The 16,699-nt window shown below is 44.7% G+C and overlaps 2 protein-coding genes and 1 non-coding gene across 7 annotated transcripts in view; 2 read left to right on the forward strand and 1 right to left on the reverse strand.

Annotated features, from left to right (window-relative positions):
* Window positions 1–997, forward strand: part of angel2 (angel homolog 2 (Drosophila)) — a 12,524-nt gene extending 11,527 nt beyond the window's left edge. For 4 of the 5 annotated variants that reach the window (XM_019871456.1, XM_019871454.1, XM_019871459.1 and 1 more), the window contains 2 exons: window positions 209–346; window positions 442–997. In XM_019871456.1, coding sequence (XP_019727015.1) covers window positions 209–346; window positions 442–602 — 299 coding nt within the window. In that variant the 3' untranslated portion in view covers window positions 603–997. The remainder of the gene's footprint in view (window positions 1–208; window positions 347–441) is intronic. The other variant, XM_019871458.1, reaches the window with a different exon arrangement.
* A 3,323-nt stretch (window positions 998–4,320) lies between these two features.
* On the reverse strand, window positions 4,321–16,644 carry vash2 (vasohibin 2). The gene is made up of 8 exons (XM_019871481.1): window positions 16,251–16,644; window positions 15,710–16,019; window positions 14,374–14,768; window positions 12,839–12,927; window positions 7,658–7,895; window positions 7,434–7,577; window positions 5,630–5,754; window positions 4,321–5,077 (listed from the first exon to the last, which is right to left on the reverse strand). The coding sequence occupies exons 3-8, from the start codon at window positions 14,677–14,679 to the stop codon at window positions 5,008–5,010; spliced, it is 972 nt and encodes a 323-aa protein (XP_019727040.1). The 5' UTR covers window positions 14,680–14,768; window positions 15,710–16,019; window positions 16,251–16,644; the 3' UTR covers window positions 4,321–5,007.
* On the forward strand, window positions 8,875–8,947 carry trnat-ugu (transfer RNA threonine (anticodon UGU)). Its single transcript has one exon. It is a non-coding gene; the product is annotated as a tRNA-Thr (tRNA).
* Window positions 16,645–16,699: the final 55 nt, after the last annotated feature.

Here is a 16,699-nt window from a genome sequence, read left to right on the forward strand (position 1 = left end):
TAGTTAGATTTTTATTTTTTGTAAGTCATATAATTCAGAGAAAAAAGTTATATAATTGTGAAAATAAATAAAGTTGGCCATCTTCAAAAAGTTATTAAAAATAAAAAGTTTCTGAAAAGGTGCATATTTCCCCAAAACGTGTGTGTGTGTGTGTGTGTGTGTGTGTGTGTGTGTGTGTGTGTGTGTGTGTGTGTACACACGCACGCTCGCAGTTGGCGTCTGGAGCATGGTGTGCCGCTGCGCTCGTGCTACACGCCTTGCCTACCGCCGGACGGGCGAGCCGCCATCACCACGTGCCACTCACGCTGCGCCATGATGGTGGACTACATCCTGTACACGCCGTGCGGTACGTTCGCCCACTTGCAAGCGGCCACGCCTACTTTCATCACACGGCACATTGACATGAAACGTTTCACGCGTGTGTCCTTCCTCTGCGCGCAGAATCGCTTCCCGGCGAGCGGGGCCTCCAGCTGCTGGACAGGCTGTTATTGGTGGGCCAGCCCGAGTTGGAGGAAGTGAACGGCCTGCCCAATGTGCGGCACTCATCAGACCACCTCCCGCTGCTTGCTCACTTCCGATGGATGGTCGGCGAGCGCTCGTGATGCCGACGTGCCAACAAAGGACTGTAGTTCAAATGTTGTCATTCTTATTGTATGTTGGAATGCTGGTATTTCGCATTTTTGGGCTCGTTAGAACGCTAGAGGCGGGCCATTGAAGATCAAACCTTGAATGCTGGGTAGCTTGCATGCTAGCTACTTAGCATCCTTCATATAGAATATAGAAGACTGAATACAAAACCTTTGGATTTTACCGACAAGCTGGAGGTGGCAAGTGGAAGTCTCAAACTAACAAAACATTGGACACTTTCGACCAAACAATGGATACATGAAGATTATGTGTGTGCATATAAATAGATATAATTTTTTTAATTATCATCCGGCACCAAAAGGCAAATCAAATAATTCTCTTAATAAAAGGGCTACTGTTCTTAACACGATGCGGGGTTGTTTTTTTTTTGGTGTTTGAAGAGTCGTTGCACTTTCGGCAATTTGTCAAACAAGCGCTTTGTTTCCATTTGAATTTACGTTACCGTGCACATAGTTTGTCTTTGGCGTACTAACCAGTCGACCACCAGGTAGCCCCCATAGCAGGGGTCGGGAACCTATGGCTCGCGAGCACATGTGGCTCTTTTGATGATTGCATCTGGCTCGCAGATAAAATATTCTCGCTTGTTGAGTCCATCCATCGATTTTTCACTGCTGAGGTTCTGTTCAGGGCTGCAGTTGGTGGCAGGAGCAATTTTAATTGGATGATACTGGCCTACGTTGGCCATTTCTGGGTAACAGGTAAACGCCCCCTTTTGAATCAGCCCGCTCGGTCATTAGCTCAAAGCTAATCCTTCGATGAATAAAATGGCAAAAAGAAAAAAAGATGACGGATATGGTCAGGACAAATGGACCGAAGGATTCGCCTTTTCAATTGTTGATTTGTCTTTTAAAAATCAAATCGTGTCATTCGCAAATTGAATGAGTCGAAATTCATAATGCTCAAATGTAATCGCATTAATTTCTGAGTGATTAATGGTCAAATATGCTAATATTTGGGTGCACAAAATGAAAAGGCCTCGTGTAGCAAATCTTTGTTGTGTTCCAAAAATGTTGATAAAATTTGATTGTTACACCATCAATTCCTGATGATTTCCCTTTTTTACATTTGATATATGGCAAATTCGATTTCCGCTAGATTCTCTTGATTTTGTCATTAACTTGCCCACAGGTGCTCACCACTTGATGAATCGCCTCTTGCACACCTGTCTCCCAATTCACCCGCAGCCCTGACTCCACATCTGCCAATCAAGCCAAACTTCTTCTTCGGCTTGTTGATCGGTGCTTTGCGCACTAGCGCTACCTAGTGATCTGTCATGATGACTGCTTTGGATTGCCATCGAAATTGCTTCAATTTCACGCCACAAAAATGAAAGTGAATCATAAAGCAAGGCAACCTGGCTAATATTTCCACAACACTTTATCGTCTTCAGGCGTCGCGTTGTCGCCATCTCCTGGCCACTATCAGAAATGCTGTCGGTGACAACTTTCGGGACTGCAAAATAGACGAGAAATTCTTCCATTTCTGTCCCACGCTATCTTCAATTTATCTTGGAGAAATAAGAAATGAAAATCAAACTCTTAGGAGACCGGGCTGGTTCAGAATTGTCTATGTTGATGTTAAAAAGAATCAATACTTGGTTGTGTGTTCACAAACACCATCATAGAATTTATTTTGTGATTTCCTTGCTGGATTTTCTGTTTTTGTGCATTTTTTAAAATGTTCTTGTTGCCATTTAAGGTATGGTTAGTTTACGTTTTTTTTATGAGGCGGTCATTGAACGCCTCTCAAACCGAATTCCGAAGAGAGGGGACGAGACATGCTTGTATTCGTTTGGGAGCTTTATGAAATTAATAAAGTGTACGATTAAAACCCAAGACCGCAGCTCTTTTTGTCTCGGAGTTGCAACATTTTGCTTCACTCCTTCTAAACCAGGGGTCCCCAACCTTTTTTGCCCCACGGACCGGTTTAAGTCAGACAATATTTCCAGGGACCGGCATTTAAGGTGTGGCGGATTAATACAACAAAATAATATGGTATGAGCTGCATGAAAACTCTGGTGTTTTCGAAATATAATAATAAACACAAGGAGCGTCTAATCTGGTCGCAACACTCTTATCGCTATGGTAATGTTTAATGCCTTCAAAATACGATACAATGCAAATTCCAAGTGCATGAAAATGACGACTCACCACAGCCCCGAGCTTGATTTTCTGCAACCAGACGGTCCCATCTCGGGGTAATAGGAGACAATGACACCTCAAGTGTGTGTTTTATGTCCAGTCTACTTCGTAATTTTGTTTTAGTCACCTTTGCTGCAGAAACTCCCCACCTCACACAGGCAGGATGTCGGAAATAGCAACAGTGCTATTGTGGCGATCTCAGAATATTCAGCCATAACTTTAATCCAGTTGTCTCGAACGTACTTTTAAGGCCGCCATCATTTGCGATCTCCAAGCAGCTTTTTTACTCATTTTCTTCAGCGTTTTGTTTTTGAGCGCCATCGGTCACGTGACCGAGAAGCGTAGCTTGACGTGAATCAAGCGTGACACAGACGGATGTAACGGAGAATCCGGTAATTTTTCAAAATAAAACATCTTTCGTATTCCGAAATAAATAAAACGGAAATAGAGCAAGTTCTTTCTGCGCGGCCCGGTACCAAATGCCCTGCGGACCGGTACCGGTCGACGGACCGGCGGTTGGGGCGGGAGGATTCCCAAAGCTGTCTAGAATCTAGACAACAAACGAGAAAATCAAGATGGATTTCAATTTTGGTGTTTCTGTTTTAAAACGAAAATCAAATCAGCAGTTGTTCTTCCGTTTTGTTTTGTTTTTATATATTTGCTTCAAAACATTCGATCCAATGGCCAAAAGAGCCACTACTAAATAAAACATAACCCTGGATATAAGACCCTAATTTGGAATCACAACCATATTTAACCCTTTCATGCACCAATAACCTGTAACATGATAAATTGTCCACTGTAGTAACCGTTGATCCTGAAAGGGTAAAAAATAAACAACTTTGAAACCCCAACTTTAGTTTAAAACCATAACCCTAGTTTAAAATCCTACTTTGAAACCCTAACTCTTCTTTAAAACCTGAAACCTACTTTGAAACCCTAACCCTCATTTAAAACCCTACTTTGAAACCGTAACTCTAACTTCAAACCCTGCTTTGAAACCCTAGCCCAAGATGAAGACCCTTTCATGCACCGTGTAACCTGATAACATGACACACTGTCCACTGTAATAACTGCTGTCCTTGAAAGGGTTATTTGAAACCATAACACTCCTGCCCCTGCTCCTGCGCTTCGCCCACTGCACGCATGCGAACACACGTACACATCTTCATCATTATCATCATCCTCACGGGGTGCCTGCTGCTTCCTGATCTTTCAAGTACTGCAACCCTGAAATATGAAGGATTATTTCTGCAAATCCGCCGCACACGCACAGACGACAGTAAAGCCGATTTATCAGCTGTGAAGGCAAGCTGACATGCTGCCGAGGCAACGTGTGCCATCCTTGCTCTTTCCGCCTTCCAAAGCGCTTTCAGGGACGGTTTGACACCAACCGCATTCAACGACCTTCCTGAAAACTGCAAGCGCAATCACAAGCAGGGTGCTCATTCAAAGGCTTCCTGACCATCTCAAATAACTGCTGGGAGAATTTCTGTCTTGTGCCAAATGAAGTGACTCGTCAACCCCCCCACCACAAAAAAAGCTCAATCATTTTATTGATTGCTGAAGACATGCATTGTCGTGGTAACAGTCAGATGACATCACAATAGTTGCAATGGTGGGTTGGGGGCGGGTGGATTCCCACAGCTACAAAAGCAAACACACTCCAGAGTGGGGGTCACGTGATTTTTTTTTTGCGTTCGACTTGAAAATCACTAAAACGCTTTTTTTTGTTTTTTTTTTAGATGCATGTACTGTAAATACAAAACATCTCGGTTTTAAGAACAGGCCACTTGTTCATTTGCTCCATTGTATTTTGTGTGTGTGTGTGTGTGTGTGTCTGTGTGTGTGTGTGTGTGTGTGTGTGTGTGCTAACGGCCTTCATTGGAACAAAAATGCATCACACTCAAACGTCAATTACAAAAAAATAAAATAACGAGTGAAAAAGTTGACATTACAGTTCTGAAAGTTGAAGACGTTTGAATTGTCAGGATGAATCTGAAATCCACCAGTTCTGAGATTGATTATCGCCCGTCGTGGTCGCCGTGGAGATTTGTGCTGGCGCCAAAATGAGCTCGTCGGCAGGTTTCCCGTAATTGGACGCTTTGCATAAACGTGCCTTTGGCTGTGTGCAAAGTGGGCGGAGTCGAAGGAGATTGGCTACGGTTGACGTCGTTGCTGAAGGCCAAGAAGCGAAAGTCCGGAAATGATCCGCAAGTCAAATTCGGATCTGGTATCCGTCGGTCAGTGTGCTCAGTTCGGGAGATTTCGTCTCCACGCACGCCGGCCTGGACAAGATGCGACACAAATTATTTTCCGGAAAACTTGATTATACCAACCACACGAATGCATGCGAACAAGCATTGACAATTTCACCGTGAAAATTTGTGACATCACATTGCTGTCATTGTGTGCTTTTTTAAAAATTTTATCTTGTTTTTATAACACAAATGTTGTCCTTGTCCACTCTTTCTAGACCTTGCACTTCTCGAATTACTGACCACACACACACACACACACACACACACACACACACACACACACACACACACACACACACACACACACACACACACACACACACACGGTAACGCGAGGCAGTGCCACGTCGTCTCTGACTGGCAGCTGTTGTCAAAGTCGGCTCGTGTTTCCTCTCCGCCGCACAGCTGACGTTCACATTCGTGCACACGTACATTTACACATTATTTCTCACACACACACACACACACACACACACACACACACACACACACACACACACACACACACACACACACACACACACACACACGCAGCAATGCGCGGCCGTTTCATTTTGCACGACGCCATGTCCGACTTACGACTTGTCTCTGCGTCGCCCCAGTCGTCGCTGCGGGCTGCCGCCCTGCCGGTGGCGGCGCGGCGAGAGCGACTTGCCGCGACTTCGCTCCTTGATGGGAGACTGAGCGCTTGACGACTTCAGGATCTGAAATCCGCAAAGTCACAGTGACCATTCGCTGTCCAGATCAATCAAAGCACACAAAAGTAGCACTCGCGTGCGTGTGTGTGTTTGTGTGCGTGTGTGGGCATTAAGGAGTCAGCAGGTGACAAAAAAGTGCCGACTTAACAGGGATGCGTGACGGCTTTTCCTGGCACAGTGCGAACAGCTGCAGCTCGCCGCTGTCGGTTTCGATTAGTGGGTCATCCCGTGCGTGCGTGCGTTTGAGTAGCCACAAACTGTACTCAAGTGAGAGTACTGTTACTTAACGTGACAAATTTCACACCTGGATAAAACGAATGTCACATGTCAATGTAACAAATTCCCCATGTTAAAAGGTGCCAAGTTTCACTTCCACACGCATTTATCAAAAGAAAATGAAGCAATTCCTTCTGGTTGAGGCCGCTGGCTGAGTGCCTCCTTTTTGAAACAGAAATTTTCTCAACCACTTACCGTATTGGCCCGAATATAAGACGGCCCTAATTATAAGACGACCCCTTCTTTTTCAAGATTCAAGTTTGAAAAAAGACTTTTTGAACACCAAATTAATTTTTATACAGAAAATAATTACAGTCCATCTGAAACAAATGATTCTAACAATATATTTGAGAGAAAATGCATGTTATTTTGCCTCATACAAATCTTAATATCTGAGCATTTAAATATGTAAACTAAAGTGCAATCACATTCGTAAATGAATGGCTTTTGGTTTTTGAAATGTAAATGACATCATAACTCTCCTCAGCTGCCGGTTAACCTGACCGATCTTCGACCCACTTTTCTCCAGATTGTTGCTATGTTTCTCCATTTTCTGTTATCTCTTCCATTATTTTCTTCTCTTTTCTTTCTTGCCGCTATTTTTAATTTTTCTTCTTCATGCTACCGCTATTTTTATTTTTATTCTTCGTGACAGGGGTTCACTTTGGCCTGGGGAGTCAAGTTCAGCATTCGCTTCAATGATATCTGGCGCCATCTCGCGTCGTGAATGGTATAATGTCTCGACCCCGAATATAAGACGACGCCCACTCTTTCAGTCTTATTTCAATGCAAAAAACACAGTCTTATATTCGGGCCAATACGGTACTTTTGGTCAGAGTATTCCAGAAGAGAAGGGCGGTGACATATCATGTCAAGATATGGACCCGCAGCAGAACACTACACTCGCGTGGACTTTAGCGAGTGGCATTCGAATGGATTCGATTGCGTTGAAACTCCATTGGTAACTCTCCCAAAAATTAATATTGCACACTTGGCCACATTTTGTCATCGTTTTAAGTTTCTTTTTTTTTTTTTACGACGCAAACATGAATACATGCTAGCCTTAGCCAATCTCAACATGGCAAAGCTGACAAAAATACAACTAGGACACATAAACCCTGGAGTATATTTAACCCTTTCATGCACAAATCATGTAACCTGATAACGTGACAAGCTGTCCACTGTAAAAACCGCTGGCCCTCGAAGCGTTAAAAAAGAAAACTTCGGGACCCACGCGGCGATCACAGCAAAGCCCCAAACAGCTGACGCTGTCGAGCTTGTGCTGGCTAAGCGTGTGCGTGTCAGGATGGCGGGTGTCAAATAACGGCGCATGGAGTTGGCTGCATGTCATAAGTTATGTAGGTCAGTCATCTCGCAACACTTGGCGCGCACGATGTGTGCACGCGTACCTTCATCCTCATGTCTCGCCCGTGTTTCTCCAGCTCGCGCCTCATCTCCGGAGCGGCCATCTTGGTGGCGTTGAGGACCAGGTACTTCCATTCGATGGCCTGGCACACGTGAGGGTCGTGGGGGACGTACAGGCCGATCTTCACCTGAAGGCCCAAAACGCGCACATACTTATAGTTGAAATCATTTTTTAAATTTTCGAACACGCGACAATTTATAGACGTGCCTTCTTAAGGCTGTGCTGGTATCGCTTGTAGGAGCTCTCAAAGTCGTCCACCAGCTCACCAAGCGTGCGGTGGTTGAGCGGCTTGTCCATGAGGTCCGAGCGCCGGCTCATGCCCAGCGAGCCGTAGCGTCCGTTGCAGTAGACGCCCAGGACCACGTGGTGGAAACAGTGGCCCGAGAACTGCGTCTTGAAGCTGATGGGGAAGCGCTCCAGCGACGTCAGGCCGTTGGTCAGGTAGCTGGACGCAGCCATGTAAGGATTTGCCTTCACAATCAAATTTGCATCGCTGCGTACAGGCAACAAAGTACAGCAGTAGGAAGGCAAAGTTGTCAAATGCTGCCAATGTCATGTCACTCAAAACAACAAATTAAAACAGTTTAACACCGATTTTAAATAAAATATGGACTTGTAGAGCAGACCAGACACCACTGGAGATATCGAGGACTAAGCGGAGCCTCAGAGGTGATGGGAGATTTTTTTCATTGCCGGCCAACTCTAAAATTCGTCTTAAATCACTTTTTTATTTTTTAGCTTTTGACTCTATTGTTTTGGTGTTTTGTTGTCTTTACTGTTTTGAGTTGATTAATTTATTGTTTGAACTGGCTTCATTTTTATATGTCCAATTTGTACTTTTGTAAAGCACTTTGTGAATGAATAAAATTGAGTTGTCTATTCTACCTCGGTATTTTTTTTAAACCTTTTTGAATGTCATCAATCTTTTTGTGTATATTTTGTAGTTGTTTTATTTTGAATGTTAAGAAATTTATCTATCAATCTTGACATTCTGTTTTGAAAGAAGTGCAATTCTCGCGCGTTTTGCAATTATCGCGGGATCAAGCCAGCCATCTGTGTCTGGTGTGAATGACGTCATCTACCGTTGTCGGCGTTGCAAACAAAGCAAACCAGCGCCAGCTGGAAAGAATCCAATCGTTTTTTTTTTCTTTCTTGCTTTTCTAATAGTAATGGATCTGCAAAAGTGTTAAAGCAGCTGAAGTGAAAATGCTAATATCCGTGTCGTGACTAATGAATGGCCCGTTTATGGAAGCAGCTCGCGGACTCGTCATGGGACAGTGACACAGCCGGAAAAAAAAAATCACACTTTTGTACATTTTGCTCGGAGGGGGTCACGTTACTTTCAGAGGCGAAATAGAATCCCATCCGACGAATTCTATCTGGTGAGTAGTCGTATAGTGAAGAGTGAGCTCTGAGAGGCATGTGGCCTCATAGCTCAGTGGTTAGAGCACTGGTCTTGTAAACCAGGGGTCGCGAGTTCAATTCTCGCTGGGGCCTGCCTCCTTTTTTTTCCGATTTAATTTTACGGTTGAAAAATACAAATAACGCGAAACAAATGTGACTTCGGTGACCCGCTTCTTTTCCCGTTTTTTAACACAAGCAATTTGAAGAGGCTACTGTAAATAAAGATACACTGTGCAGTGTTTGGACAGCATTTTTCCCTTTGTTTCTGAGCAACAACAGTACAGTACATGATAGGCCTTTTCGGACTCCACTGCGCCATATCAACCCTTTTTAAAACCTTTCATTGTACAGTCAAACCTCGGTTTTCGTCCATAATCCGTTCCAGAAGGCTGTTTGAAAACCGAAATTGTTCGAAAACCGAAATCACGTTCTTTTTAAAATAAAAATGTTTCCTGAACACGTCTGCTGACAATGGCAAGCAACACAAGGAAGCATCACTTCCTCGTGTAAGGAAGGTGAGAGGAGTCAAATAGTGCATTCAAGTGCGCTCAGGTTGTTCCAGAACCGAAATTTGTTCATCATCCGAGGCATAAAAAACTCGAAATATTTGTTCGAAAACCTAATTGGTCGAGAACCGAGACGTTCGAAAACCGAGGTTTGACTGTATATGCATAATAGCGTTTCAAATCAATTTCACTGGGGGGAACATTCAAGCCACTTCACTTCCAGCTAATTATGAACCTCGGTTCAGTTGGTTCCAGCACACAACCCAGCAAGCCCTCAACAGTTGCCGGTGACGGTGAATCTTATTTAGAACCTGGGTTGCTGGAATGTGTATTCCTCTCCATCACCATGAGTCAATAGTTGAAAATGAAGAGAGGGGAGGGGGAACATTACATCCTAATCCGGCACAACACAGACGAATAACATCAAGGCAGACAGTGAGACAGAGCCTGTGAGAGAGCCTGATGTTGCCACTGACAGAAGTGAAGTGAGACTGTGCATCCAACTGCATTGGACCGTCAGGCATGAAAAAAAAAATGCGCCTGAGCATGTGTGTGCGCATGGCTTTTCTTTTATTTTAGTGACAATCAAACCAAAATGATGTTTTTTTTTTAGCAGAGATGGTAGAAAATTGTTTAAAATGTGACGCAAATATGTCTGCCTTGAGGCTACGGACTGTAATTAAAGAATGAATGTGAATACAATCTAAATACAATCAAAGAATGCAATTAATCAACACGGCGAAGCGACTCAGACAATAGTTCGATGTGTGTCATTTGTCATGCCTGCTGAATGCGGTGCAGGCAAGGCCAACCGACCCACGTGCAATCCAACTGTTACACACGGAGTGGTTTTTTTTCATGTTTGTTTGTTTTAATTAGCTGGAAATATTTGATGCTACTCTAACGTCGCGTGTCTCCAATTCGTCAAGGAGTAGGAAAGGAAGAGGCAGTTTACCATTCGAAAGAGTTGTATTGAAGTCATGGTTAACTCGAAACAAGTTAATATTCTGGACTTAAAACGTACCACGCGGGTGGCCCCAAAACCGAGACCTAAACCCTCGAGTGGGTTATCTGGACCGTTCCACCTCAAAGCCGCACCTCAAGTGGATCACGTCTTGTCCTCTGTAGGGACTTTCTGTTCGGTTCTCTTCCATCCTTACCAGCACGAAAAGGTACCAGGCTACTTCCTGCTGCATTCCTGAGCAATCAGTGCCAAATATGGGCGAGCTCACGCCATCTTGAATTGATTGAAGGATGCGGATTGGAGAAGATTTTGTCCAGTTATTTATGACTACATTATTGTACAATTTGTAGTCTGTCTTTAAAAATTGAGCTATTTTTCTTGTTTTTTTTTTTTTTTTTTTTTACTTGCTGTCTACAGTCAAGCAAATAAAAATCCATTCTCAGCTGCAAATGGGCGATGATTACAACTCAACCTTTGCGAATATAAGACAACGAAACTACGTGTGCACGCGCATGTGTGGTAAAGGGGAGCGAGGGGGGGGACAGTGGGGAACTTTGAAGTGAGCTCTTGTTGCTTGGCAACAAGGTTGAGCAAGAACAGCAGAGGATGCCGGCGCTGGCGTGGCGCGCTCCGAGTGCAGCAACTTGTCAGCTAGATTTCACATGCACACAAAACCTCCGACCCATTTGTGCGCGTGTGCATGTGTGTGTGTGTGTGTGTGTGTGTGTGTGTGTGTGTGTGTGTGTGTGTGTGTGTGTGTTAATTGAGGGACAGTTTGTTCAGATGGAGAAAGGGGTCTCTGGGTTCAGTAGGGGGTCAAGCGTCCAATTAGGGCGAGGCAAAAGCGCCGCAGCTGTTGCTGTGAAAAAGGATACATGCCCAGGATGACGGCTTCCAGACATTTGATTGGCAGAGACTCTCGCACCATCTCCCGCGCCGTCTCCATTAACCTGGAGAAAAAAAAAAAAAAAAAAACCGACGCTTGTATCGTGAAACAACGCTCTCCTATACGAAACGACGCTACAACTCAAATCTTCCAAGAATCCCTTATGTGGTGTCTCAAAAGCGTCCGGCCTCACCTTTGAAAACAAATTCACAAGGACGCCATCTTGATTTGTGTTGGCTACAGCGGAGAGGCCCGAATATTGGTGCTGCTCAATCACCAGCGATCAACGCGCCAGTACTTTTCAACGTCGGCGGGAACTTGGACGTGGTGTTTGGTTTCGGAAGAGGTTCAACCAGCTTTCAATGAGGACTGCGGGCGAGTGCGGATAGCGGACCCTTTTCCTCAACCTCCCTCCTCAGCACATTTGGCCCCTTCGGACTCGGTTTTGTTCCCCAGACTGTGACATGAACCTGGTGGTCGATATTTTGGTTCTGATGAAGATGTGCGACATGCTGAGATCAAAACCTGCTTCCGGGACGGACTTTGCGCATGCGCAACATCGATGGAACATATCAAATCAACTCCAGGGCCATTATGTTGTTCAGGCCCGAAACTTTTGGGACACCCCTCGTATTTTGGGACTCAAAATCCGCCCTGTGGTCTGTTTTCCCAAATTTAAGAAATTGATTTTCTAGTGACAAAATTACAAGTATGATCTTTAACAGCACAATTTTTAGACGTTTATGATTTTTTATTTTTATTAAACTCAGAACACTCACTGTGAAATTACAAATTACCGCTTGAAAATGAAGACAACCCCAAAAATGTTTAGTGGGACTGATAATTTCACAAACACCCAAAAGAAAATAATTTTAAGAAAGAAAAATTGTCACATTATGACAATTCTGAGCGAAAAAGTTGCAGTGCTTAATTCTGCATGTGAACAACAGGATGGGCATTTTGTTAAACCCTTTTCTTCCCTTTACTTCTTAAACCTTTCATGCACCCCGTGACCTGATTACAGTGAAACTCCTCTGCAACGAAACCTACCGGTACATGGGCGAAAATACCCCCTAGTGTGAAAAAAATCTTCATGCAAAATAAAAGACATTATCCAAGAAATTGATGTAAGTGAAAGTGAATGCTGATCGTAAATTTCGCAATTTCTTTCCCTTTTTTTCTTTCTACGCTGACTATATGAAGTGTCAAATAAGTGTATGCTCATACAAATTTGCTACAGTGAAAAAAAAAAACAACCCTGTTGTGAAAAACTTCTTGCTGCAAACATGATTTCGTTGTAGAGGAGTTTCACTGTACATGATAAGCCGTCCCTGAAAGCGGTGAATTCCCATCTTAGACAGTATAATTATAATTCATACCTTTTTGTTAAAAGAAACAAAACCAAAAAATTCTCACTGTGTCTCTAGTGAACATGCGCTCCAATTTGAGTTCCCGGTGTACTCTGAATCACATCATCACAGCAGTCAGGAAACTCGACTTTTAACCTCGCGCCATGTGACTTATGACATGTTGATATGTTTAACGCCCGCCCCCCCCCCCCCCCTCCCCACCACCACCACCACCACCGACAATGGGAAATGACACACACACACACCAAATAAGGATACTGCAGAGCCTTCATGAAATTCTGGACCACCACAAGCCAGTCTGGCACCGACATTGCTGGCTTGAAGGTGGGCAGCGGGGGGACGTGATGCTGCCAAGGGAGAGAAATGAGAGCTGTTAGTTATGATTTCATGTCGTCTCATGTCACGTGATCGACCGAAAGAGAAACTCCAAGTCCCCGTGGTTGATGTTTCTGGCATTTCAGAAAGTGTTTACACAAACAAAGAGATGCATTCTTCCCGTCGCCTCTCATTTTGCATTTTTTTCGTTTGCACGTGCAAACCTGCAGTCAATGACGCCGCGAGTGTTGAGTCACGCTTCCTGCCGGGCCAGCTGCATCAGCCCCACAATTAAATTGTCTCCCTTCCGGTTTTGTCCGCCCTCTTCCTCCTCTTAATCCCGCTTCTCTGCGTTCAAAGAGGAAAACAGAAAGCGCGATCGAGACCTCCCTGACAATGAAACAACGGGACGATCATCGCGTATCAAGCGGGCTGGTGCGTGCCACGCCCATTCAAAGTCCTGCTGGCGTCCAGAGATTATCCGCTGGCCAGATTGTATTGGAGGGATTATTTTCTTTGTGTAATTCAGGCCACGCAGGCGGCGCGAGGGCGAGAACACCGCTGCGCGACACGAAACACCATCACCGCCGCGAAGGCTTGCGAGCGGGCGCGGGGGAAAAAAGATCACATGCGATTATTTTACACGATCAATGATTTACAAATGACAAAAGTCTAAGAGTTGAACAAAAAAAACAATTCCGACTCATGCTTTTGTTAACACCGAAGACCATTTGAAGTGGTGTCAATATTTGGGGAGATGTCACATTCATGTTAGGAGCTATTGTCTTGTGGTCAAGTTTTCACATCGATTGTCATGTCCACAAAGGTCACAGACGGCTTTTGGGATTGACAAGATGGAGGCCGCTGCAGCGGTGGCAACGGCTAAACTTCCTACCCTGGAAAAAGTGTGTGTGTGTGTGTGTGTGTGTGTGTGTGTGTGTGTGTGTGTGTGTGTGTGTGTGTGTGTGTGTGTGTGTGTGTGTGCGCATGTGTGTGTGTGTGTGTGTGTGTGTGTGTGTGTGTGTGTGTGTGTGTGTGTGTGTGTGTGTGTGTGTCGGCGCGCTTCTCCTCCTGTCTGTGGGTGATGTCCAACTCCTTGGAGCATTAGTACTCTCATAATGGATGATTGTTTTTGAATGATTTGGAATGTGCGGCTGGCAAGGAAAAAAATGCTTGCGCTTGTTCTTCCTCTTCTTGTTGGTGTGCTGTTTGTGCGCATGTGCTCATGTGTGAACGAAAATTGGGAAAACAAATGCTTCAACTTCCTCTGGACATATTTGCTGGCGCGGACGTTTGAATCGGTCACTCGTTTTGTGCCACCAATATTTAAATTGTTCAAGTCCACTTTTCATTGGCTAGGCGAGCTGACTCGCAAATCACTATAATGACTCACGGAAAATTATTTCTTTGCAGTCTCAGTATAGTGACAATTTTTTTGTATTCCCACGCAACAAACAAGGGTTGACGGTCAATCTTACCTTGGGCAGGTAGGCAGCGTTGCGTATGGCGTCCACCATCTCCTGGCCCTCAGGGTGCACGGCGGCCACGTGGGCCCACATCCTCTCCCAGGTGGCCCCCTCAATGGGGAAGCCGGCGCGATTGACGTGAAAGAGCAGTCCTCCATCCTTCTCCTCTTCCTCGCGGTTGGGGCTGCTGCCTTCGCTCGAATCCTCGCGGGCAGCCCGGCGCAGCAGGCAGTGGGCACTGGAGCTTTTGGAGCGTCCGTGCCGGCTCAGCTTGGCTGAGCGGGCTGCCACCCGGTTCGGGGGGTCAGGTCCGGTCATGGGGGGGACAAGGAAGAGGAGGATGACGGACGGACGAGTCCCGCTACGGGAACATCCTCCTGGCTGCGCCTTGCTTCGCTGAGAACATGCTGAGAAACGTAGCAACAGCAAGAGTAAATATCAGCAACACAACAAACACATTTTCCGATGTCTCACACAACACTTGAGTACAACATGAAAACTTCAAACGAGCTGCCTCTAATCTATAGAAAACGAAGTAAACTCGTCAAATCACTTGAGAACTGACTGGCAAAAGACCTAAACTATTTAAAAATAGAAATGGGGGTCGACAAGTGGTCCAACACTGCAACTGTGACGATGACGTCAAAGGTCCCCCCCAGAAAGCGACGTCTGGTCACTGGAACTCTGATATAGAGATGCTTCTCTCTTTCTTTTTAAGTCATCTGATAAACAACAAGCATTCCGTAAACGTGTAGCATTTTTGTAGCATGACTGCAAAATTATTTCATTTTTGTTGTCGTTGTTCTTTTTTTTTTTTTAGGACACATCCGTTGAAACGTCGTCAATTCAAACTCACCACATCGTGCGCCGGCGTCACGAAAAAGACGTTGAAAAAGACGTAATGGTCAAAACTGCGTTAAAAGATTCAAAAATGCAACAAAAAAAACCCCTCAGTTGCGCTCCTGTTTAGTTTTGTCTTGTTTTGATGTTGCGAGCCTTTGCAACTTCATCCCTTTACATCCAACTGTTGTCAAAATCGCGATTACATGACTTATAAAACCGGAAATAGCGTACAATTCACTTCAGCGTAAAGCGCTCATAGCCTACAAATATACGATTTGGACAATCGACAAAGACCAAATTGCTAACAAACAAATTAGAAGTTTCAAATAATCAAGCATTCAATCACATCGGACCGTCAATAAACGTAAGGCATCAAAATCTAGCAGTGAGTGTTTGAACTTTGAAAATCACTGCCGGACATCCTTGGTTTGACTCCCTCGTTCATGTACACTTATCTTGTTTCACCGCGGGCCCCTATTGCCTCTCAAACGGGGGAATAAATTACCTCTTGTGAGCCTTTCCCGCCGTCACCGGCCTTCCCGGCACCTCCCTATCGGCTATCTCCTTCGCAATCTCGGAGTCATGTTGATTCAAGTGCCCCCTCGCCAGTTTCCCACAAGATTAAACCGCCAGTGGAGAAGAAGCAACGATGCGGGTCGCTCCTTACTGTTGCCAAGTCGCTCGTAACCTGTGCTGGTGGCTGGTTTCCCATTGGTCGAGCCAACAATGAGGGGCGGGACCGAGGGGGGTATAGCTGTCCGACGCTACTCTCCGATTGGCCAGTTCGGAGGTGTGAGGCGTAACAAGTCTTCTGTCTGCAATATGAAAAGGATACTGATGCACTTTGTCACAACTGCTGCGGACATGTTTTAATTTTTACTAACTTTGATTACAACACAGAGTTCTAAACAAATATCTGAAAAATACATTTTTAATTAAATAAAATAAAAACAATACAATAAGAAAGGAAATTGCACACATGCAACTCAACTGCATCGATTTCAGCATAAAAAGTTGATCAAGTGCACGAAAAAGCATTTACGTACTGTATGCTGCAAAGTGGCGTTTTATCTCTGATGATGACGCGCCTTCACTTGCATTATAGCCACCCCTGCTGGATATAAAGTGTATTAAAAAGAACTGAAATCACAGTCGCTGCAGAATTTTCACGACTGTATAATTACTTTGAGGAGCGGTTCTCCTTTTTTTTAATGTCATTTTTATAATGTACCACCTAAAAAAAATCATGTCTCTTTTTACTTTGGAAAAAACGTTATTTTGCATGACAAAGACGAGAAGAGTACAGCATTTGTCAGACGTCAAAGTCAAATCGGCGCTCCATGCGTGAACACCCTGACGACGACCGGGACGCAAAACTTTGAACCTAAATGTGGGCCACAAAACCTGATCGACGAGCCCAGCCCCCATCTTTCTCCTCCTCCTACTTATTCTATCCACTGTGTCTGTGGCATGTAACCATAGCCACTCCACGCGT

Source organism: Hippocampus comes, unplaced genomic scaffold, assembly GCF_001891065.2.
Source record: "Hippocampus comes isolate QL1 unplaced genomic scaffold, H_comes_QL1_v1.1 scaffold100, whole genome shotgun sequence".
NCBI classification, from domain to species: Eukaryota; Metazoa; Chordata; class Actinopteri; order Syngnathiformes; family Syngnathidae; genus Hippocampus; species Hippocampus comes.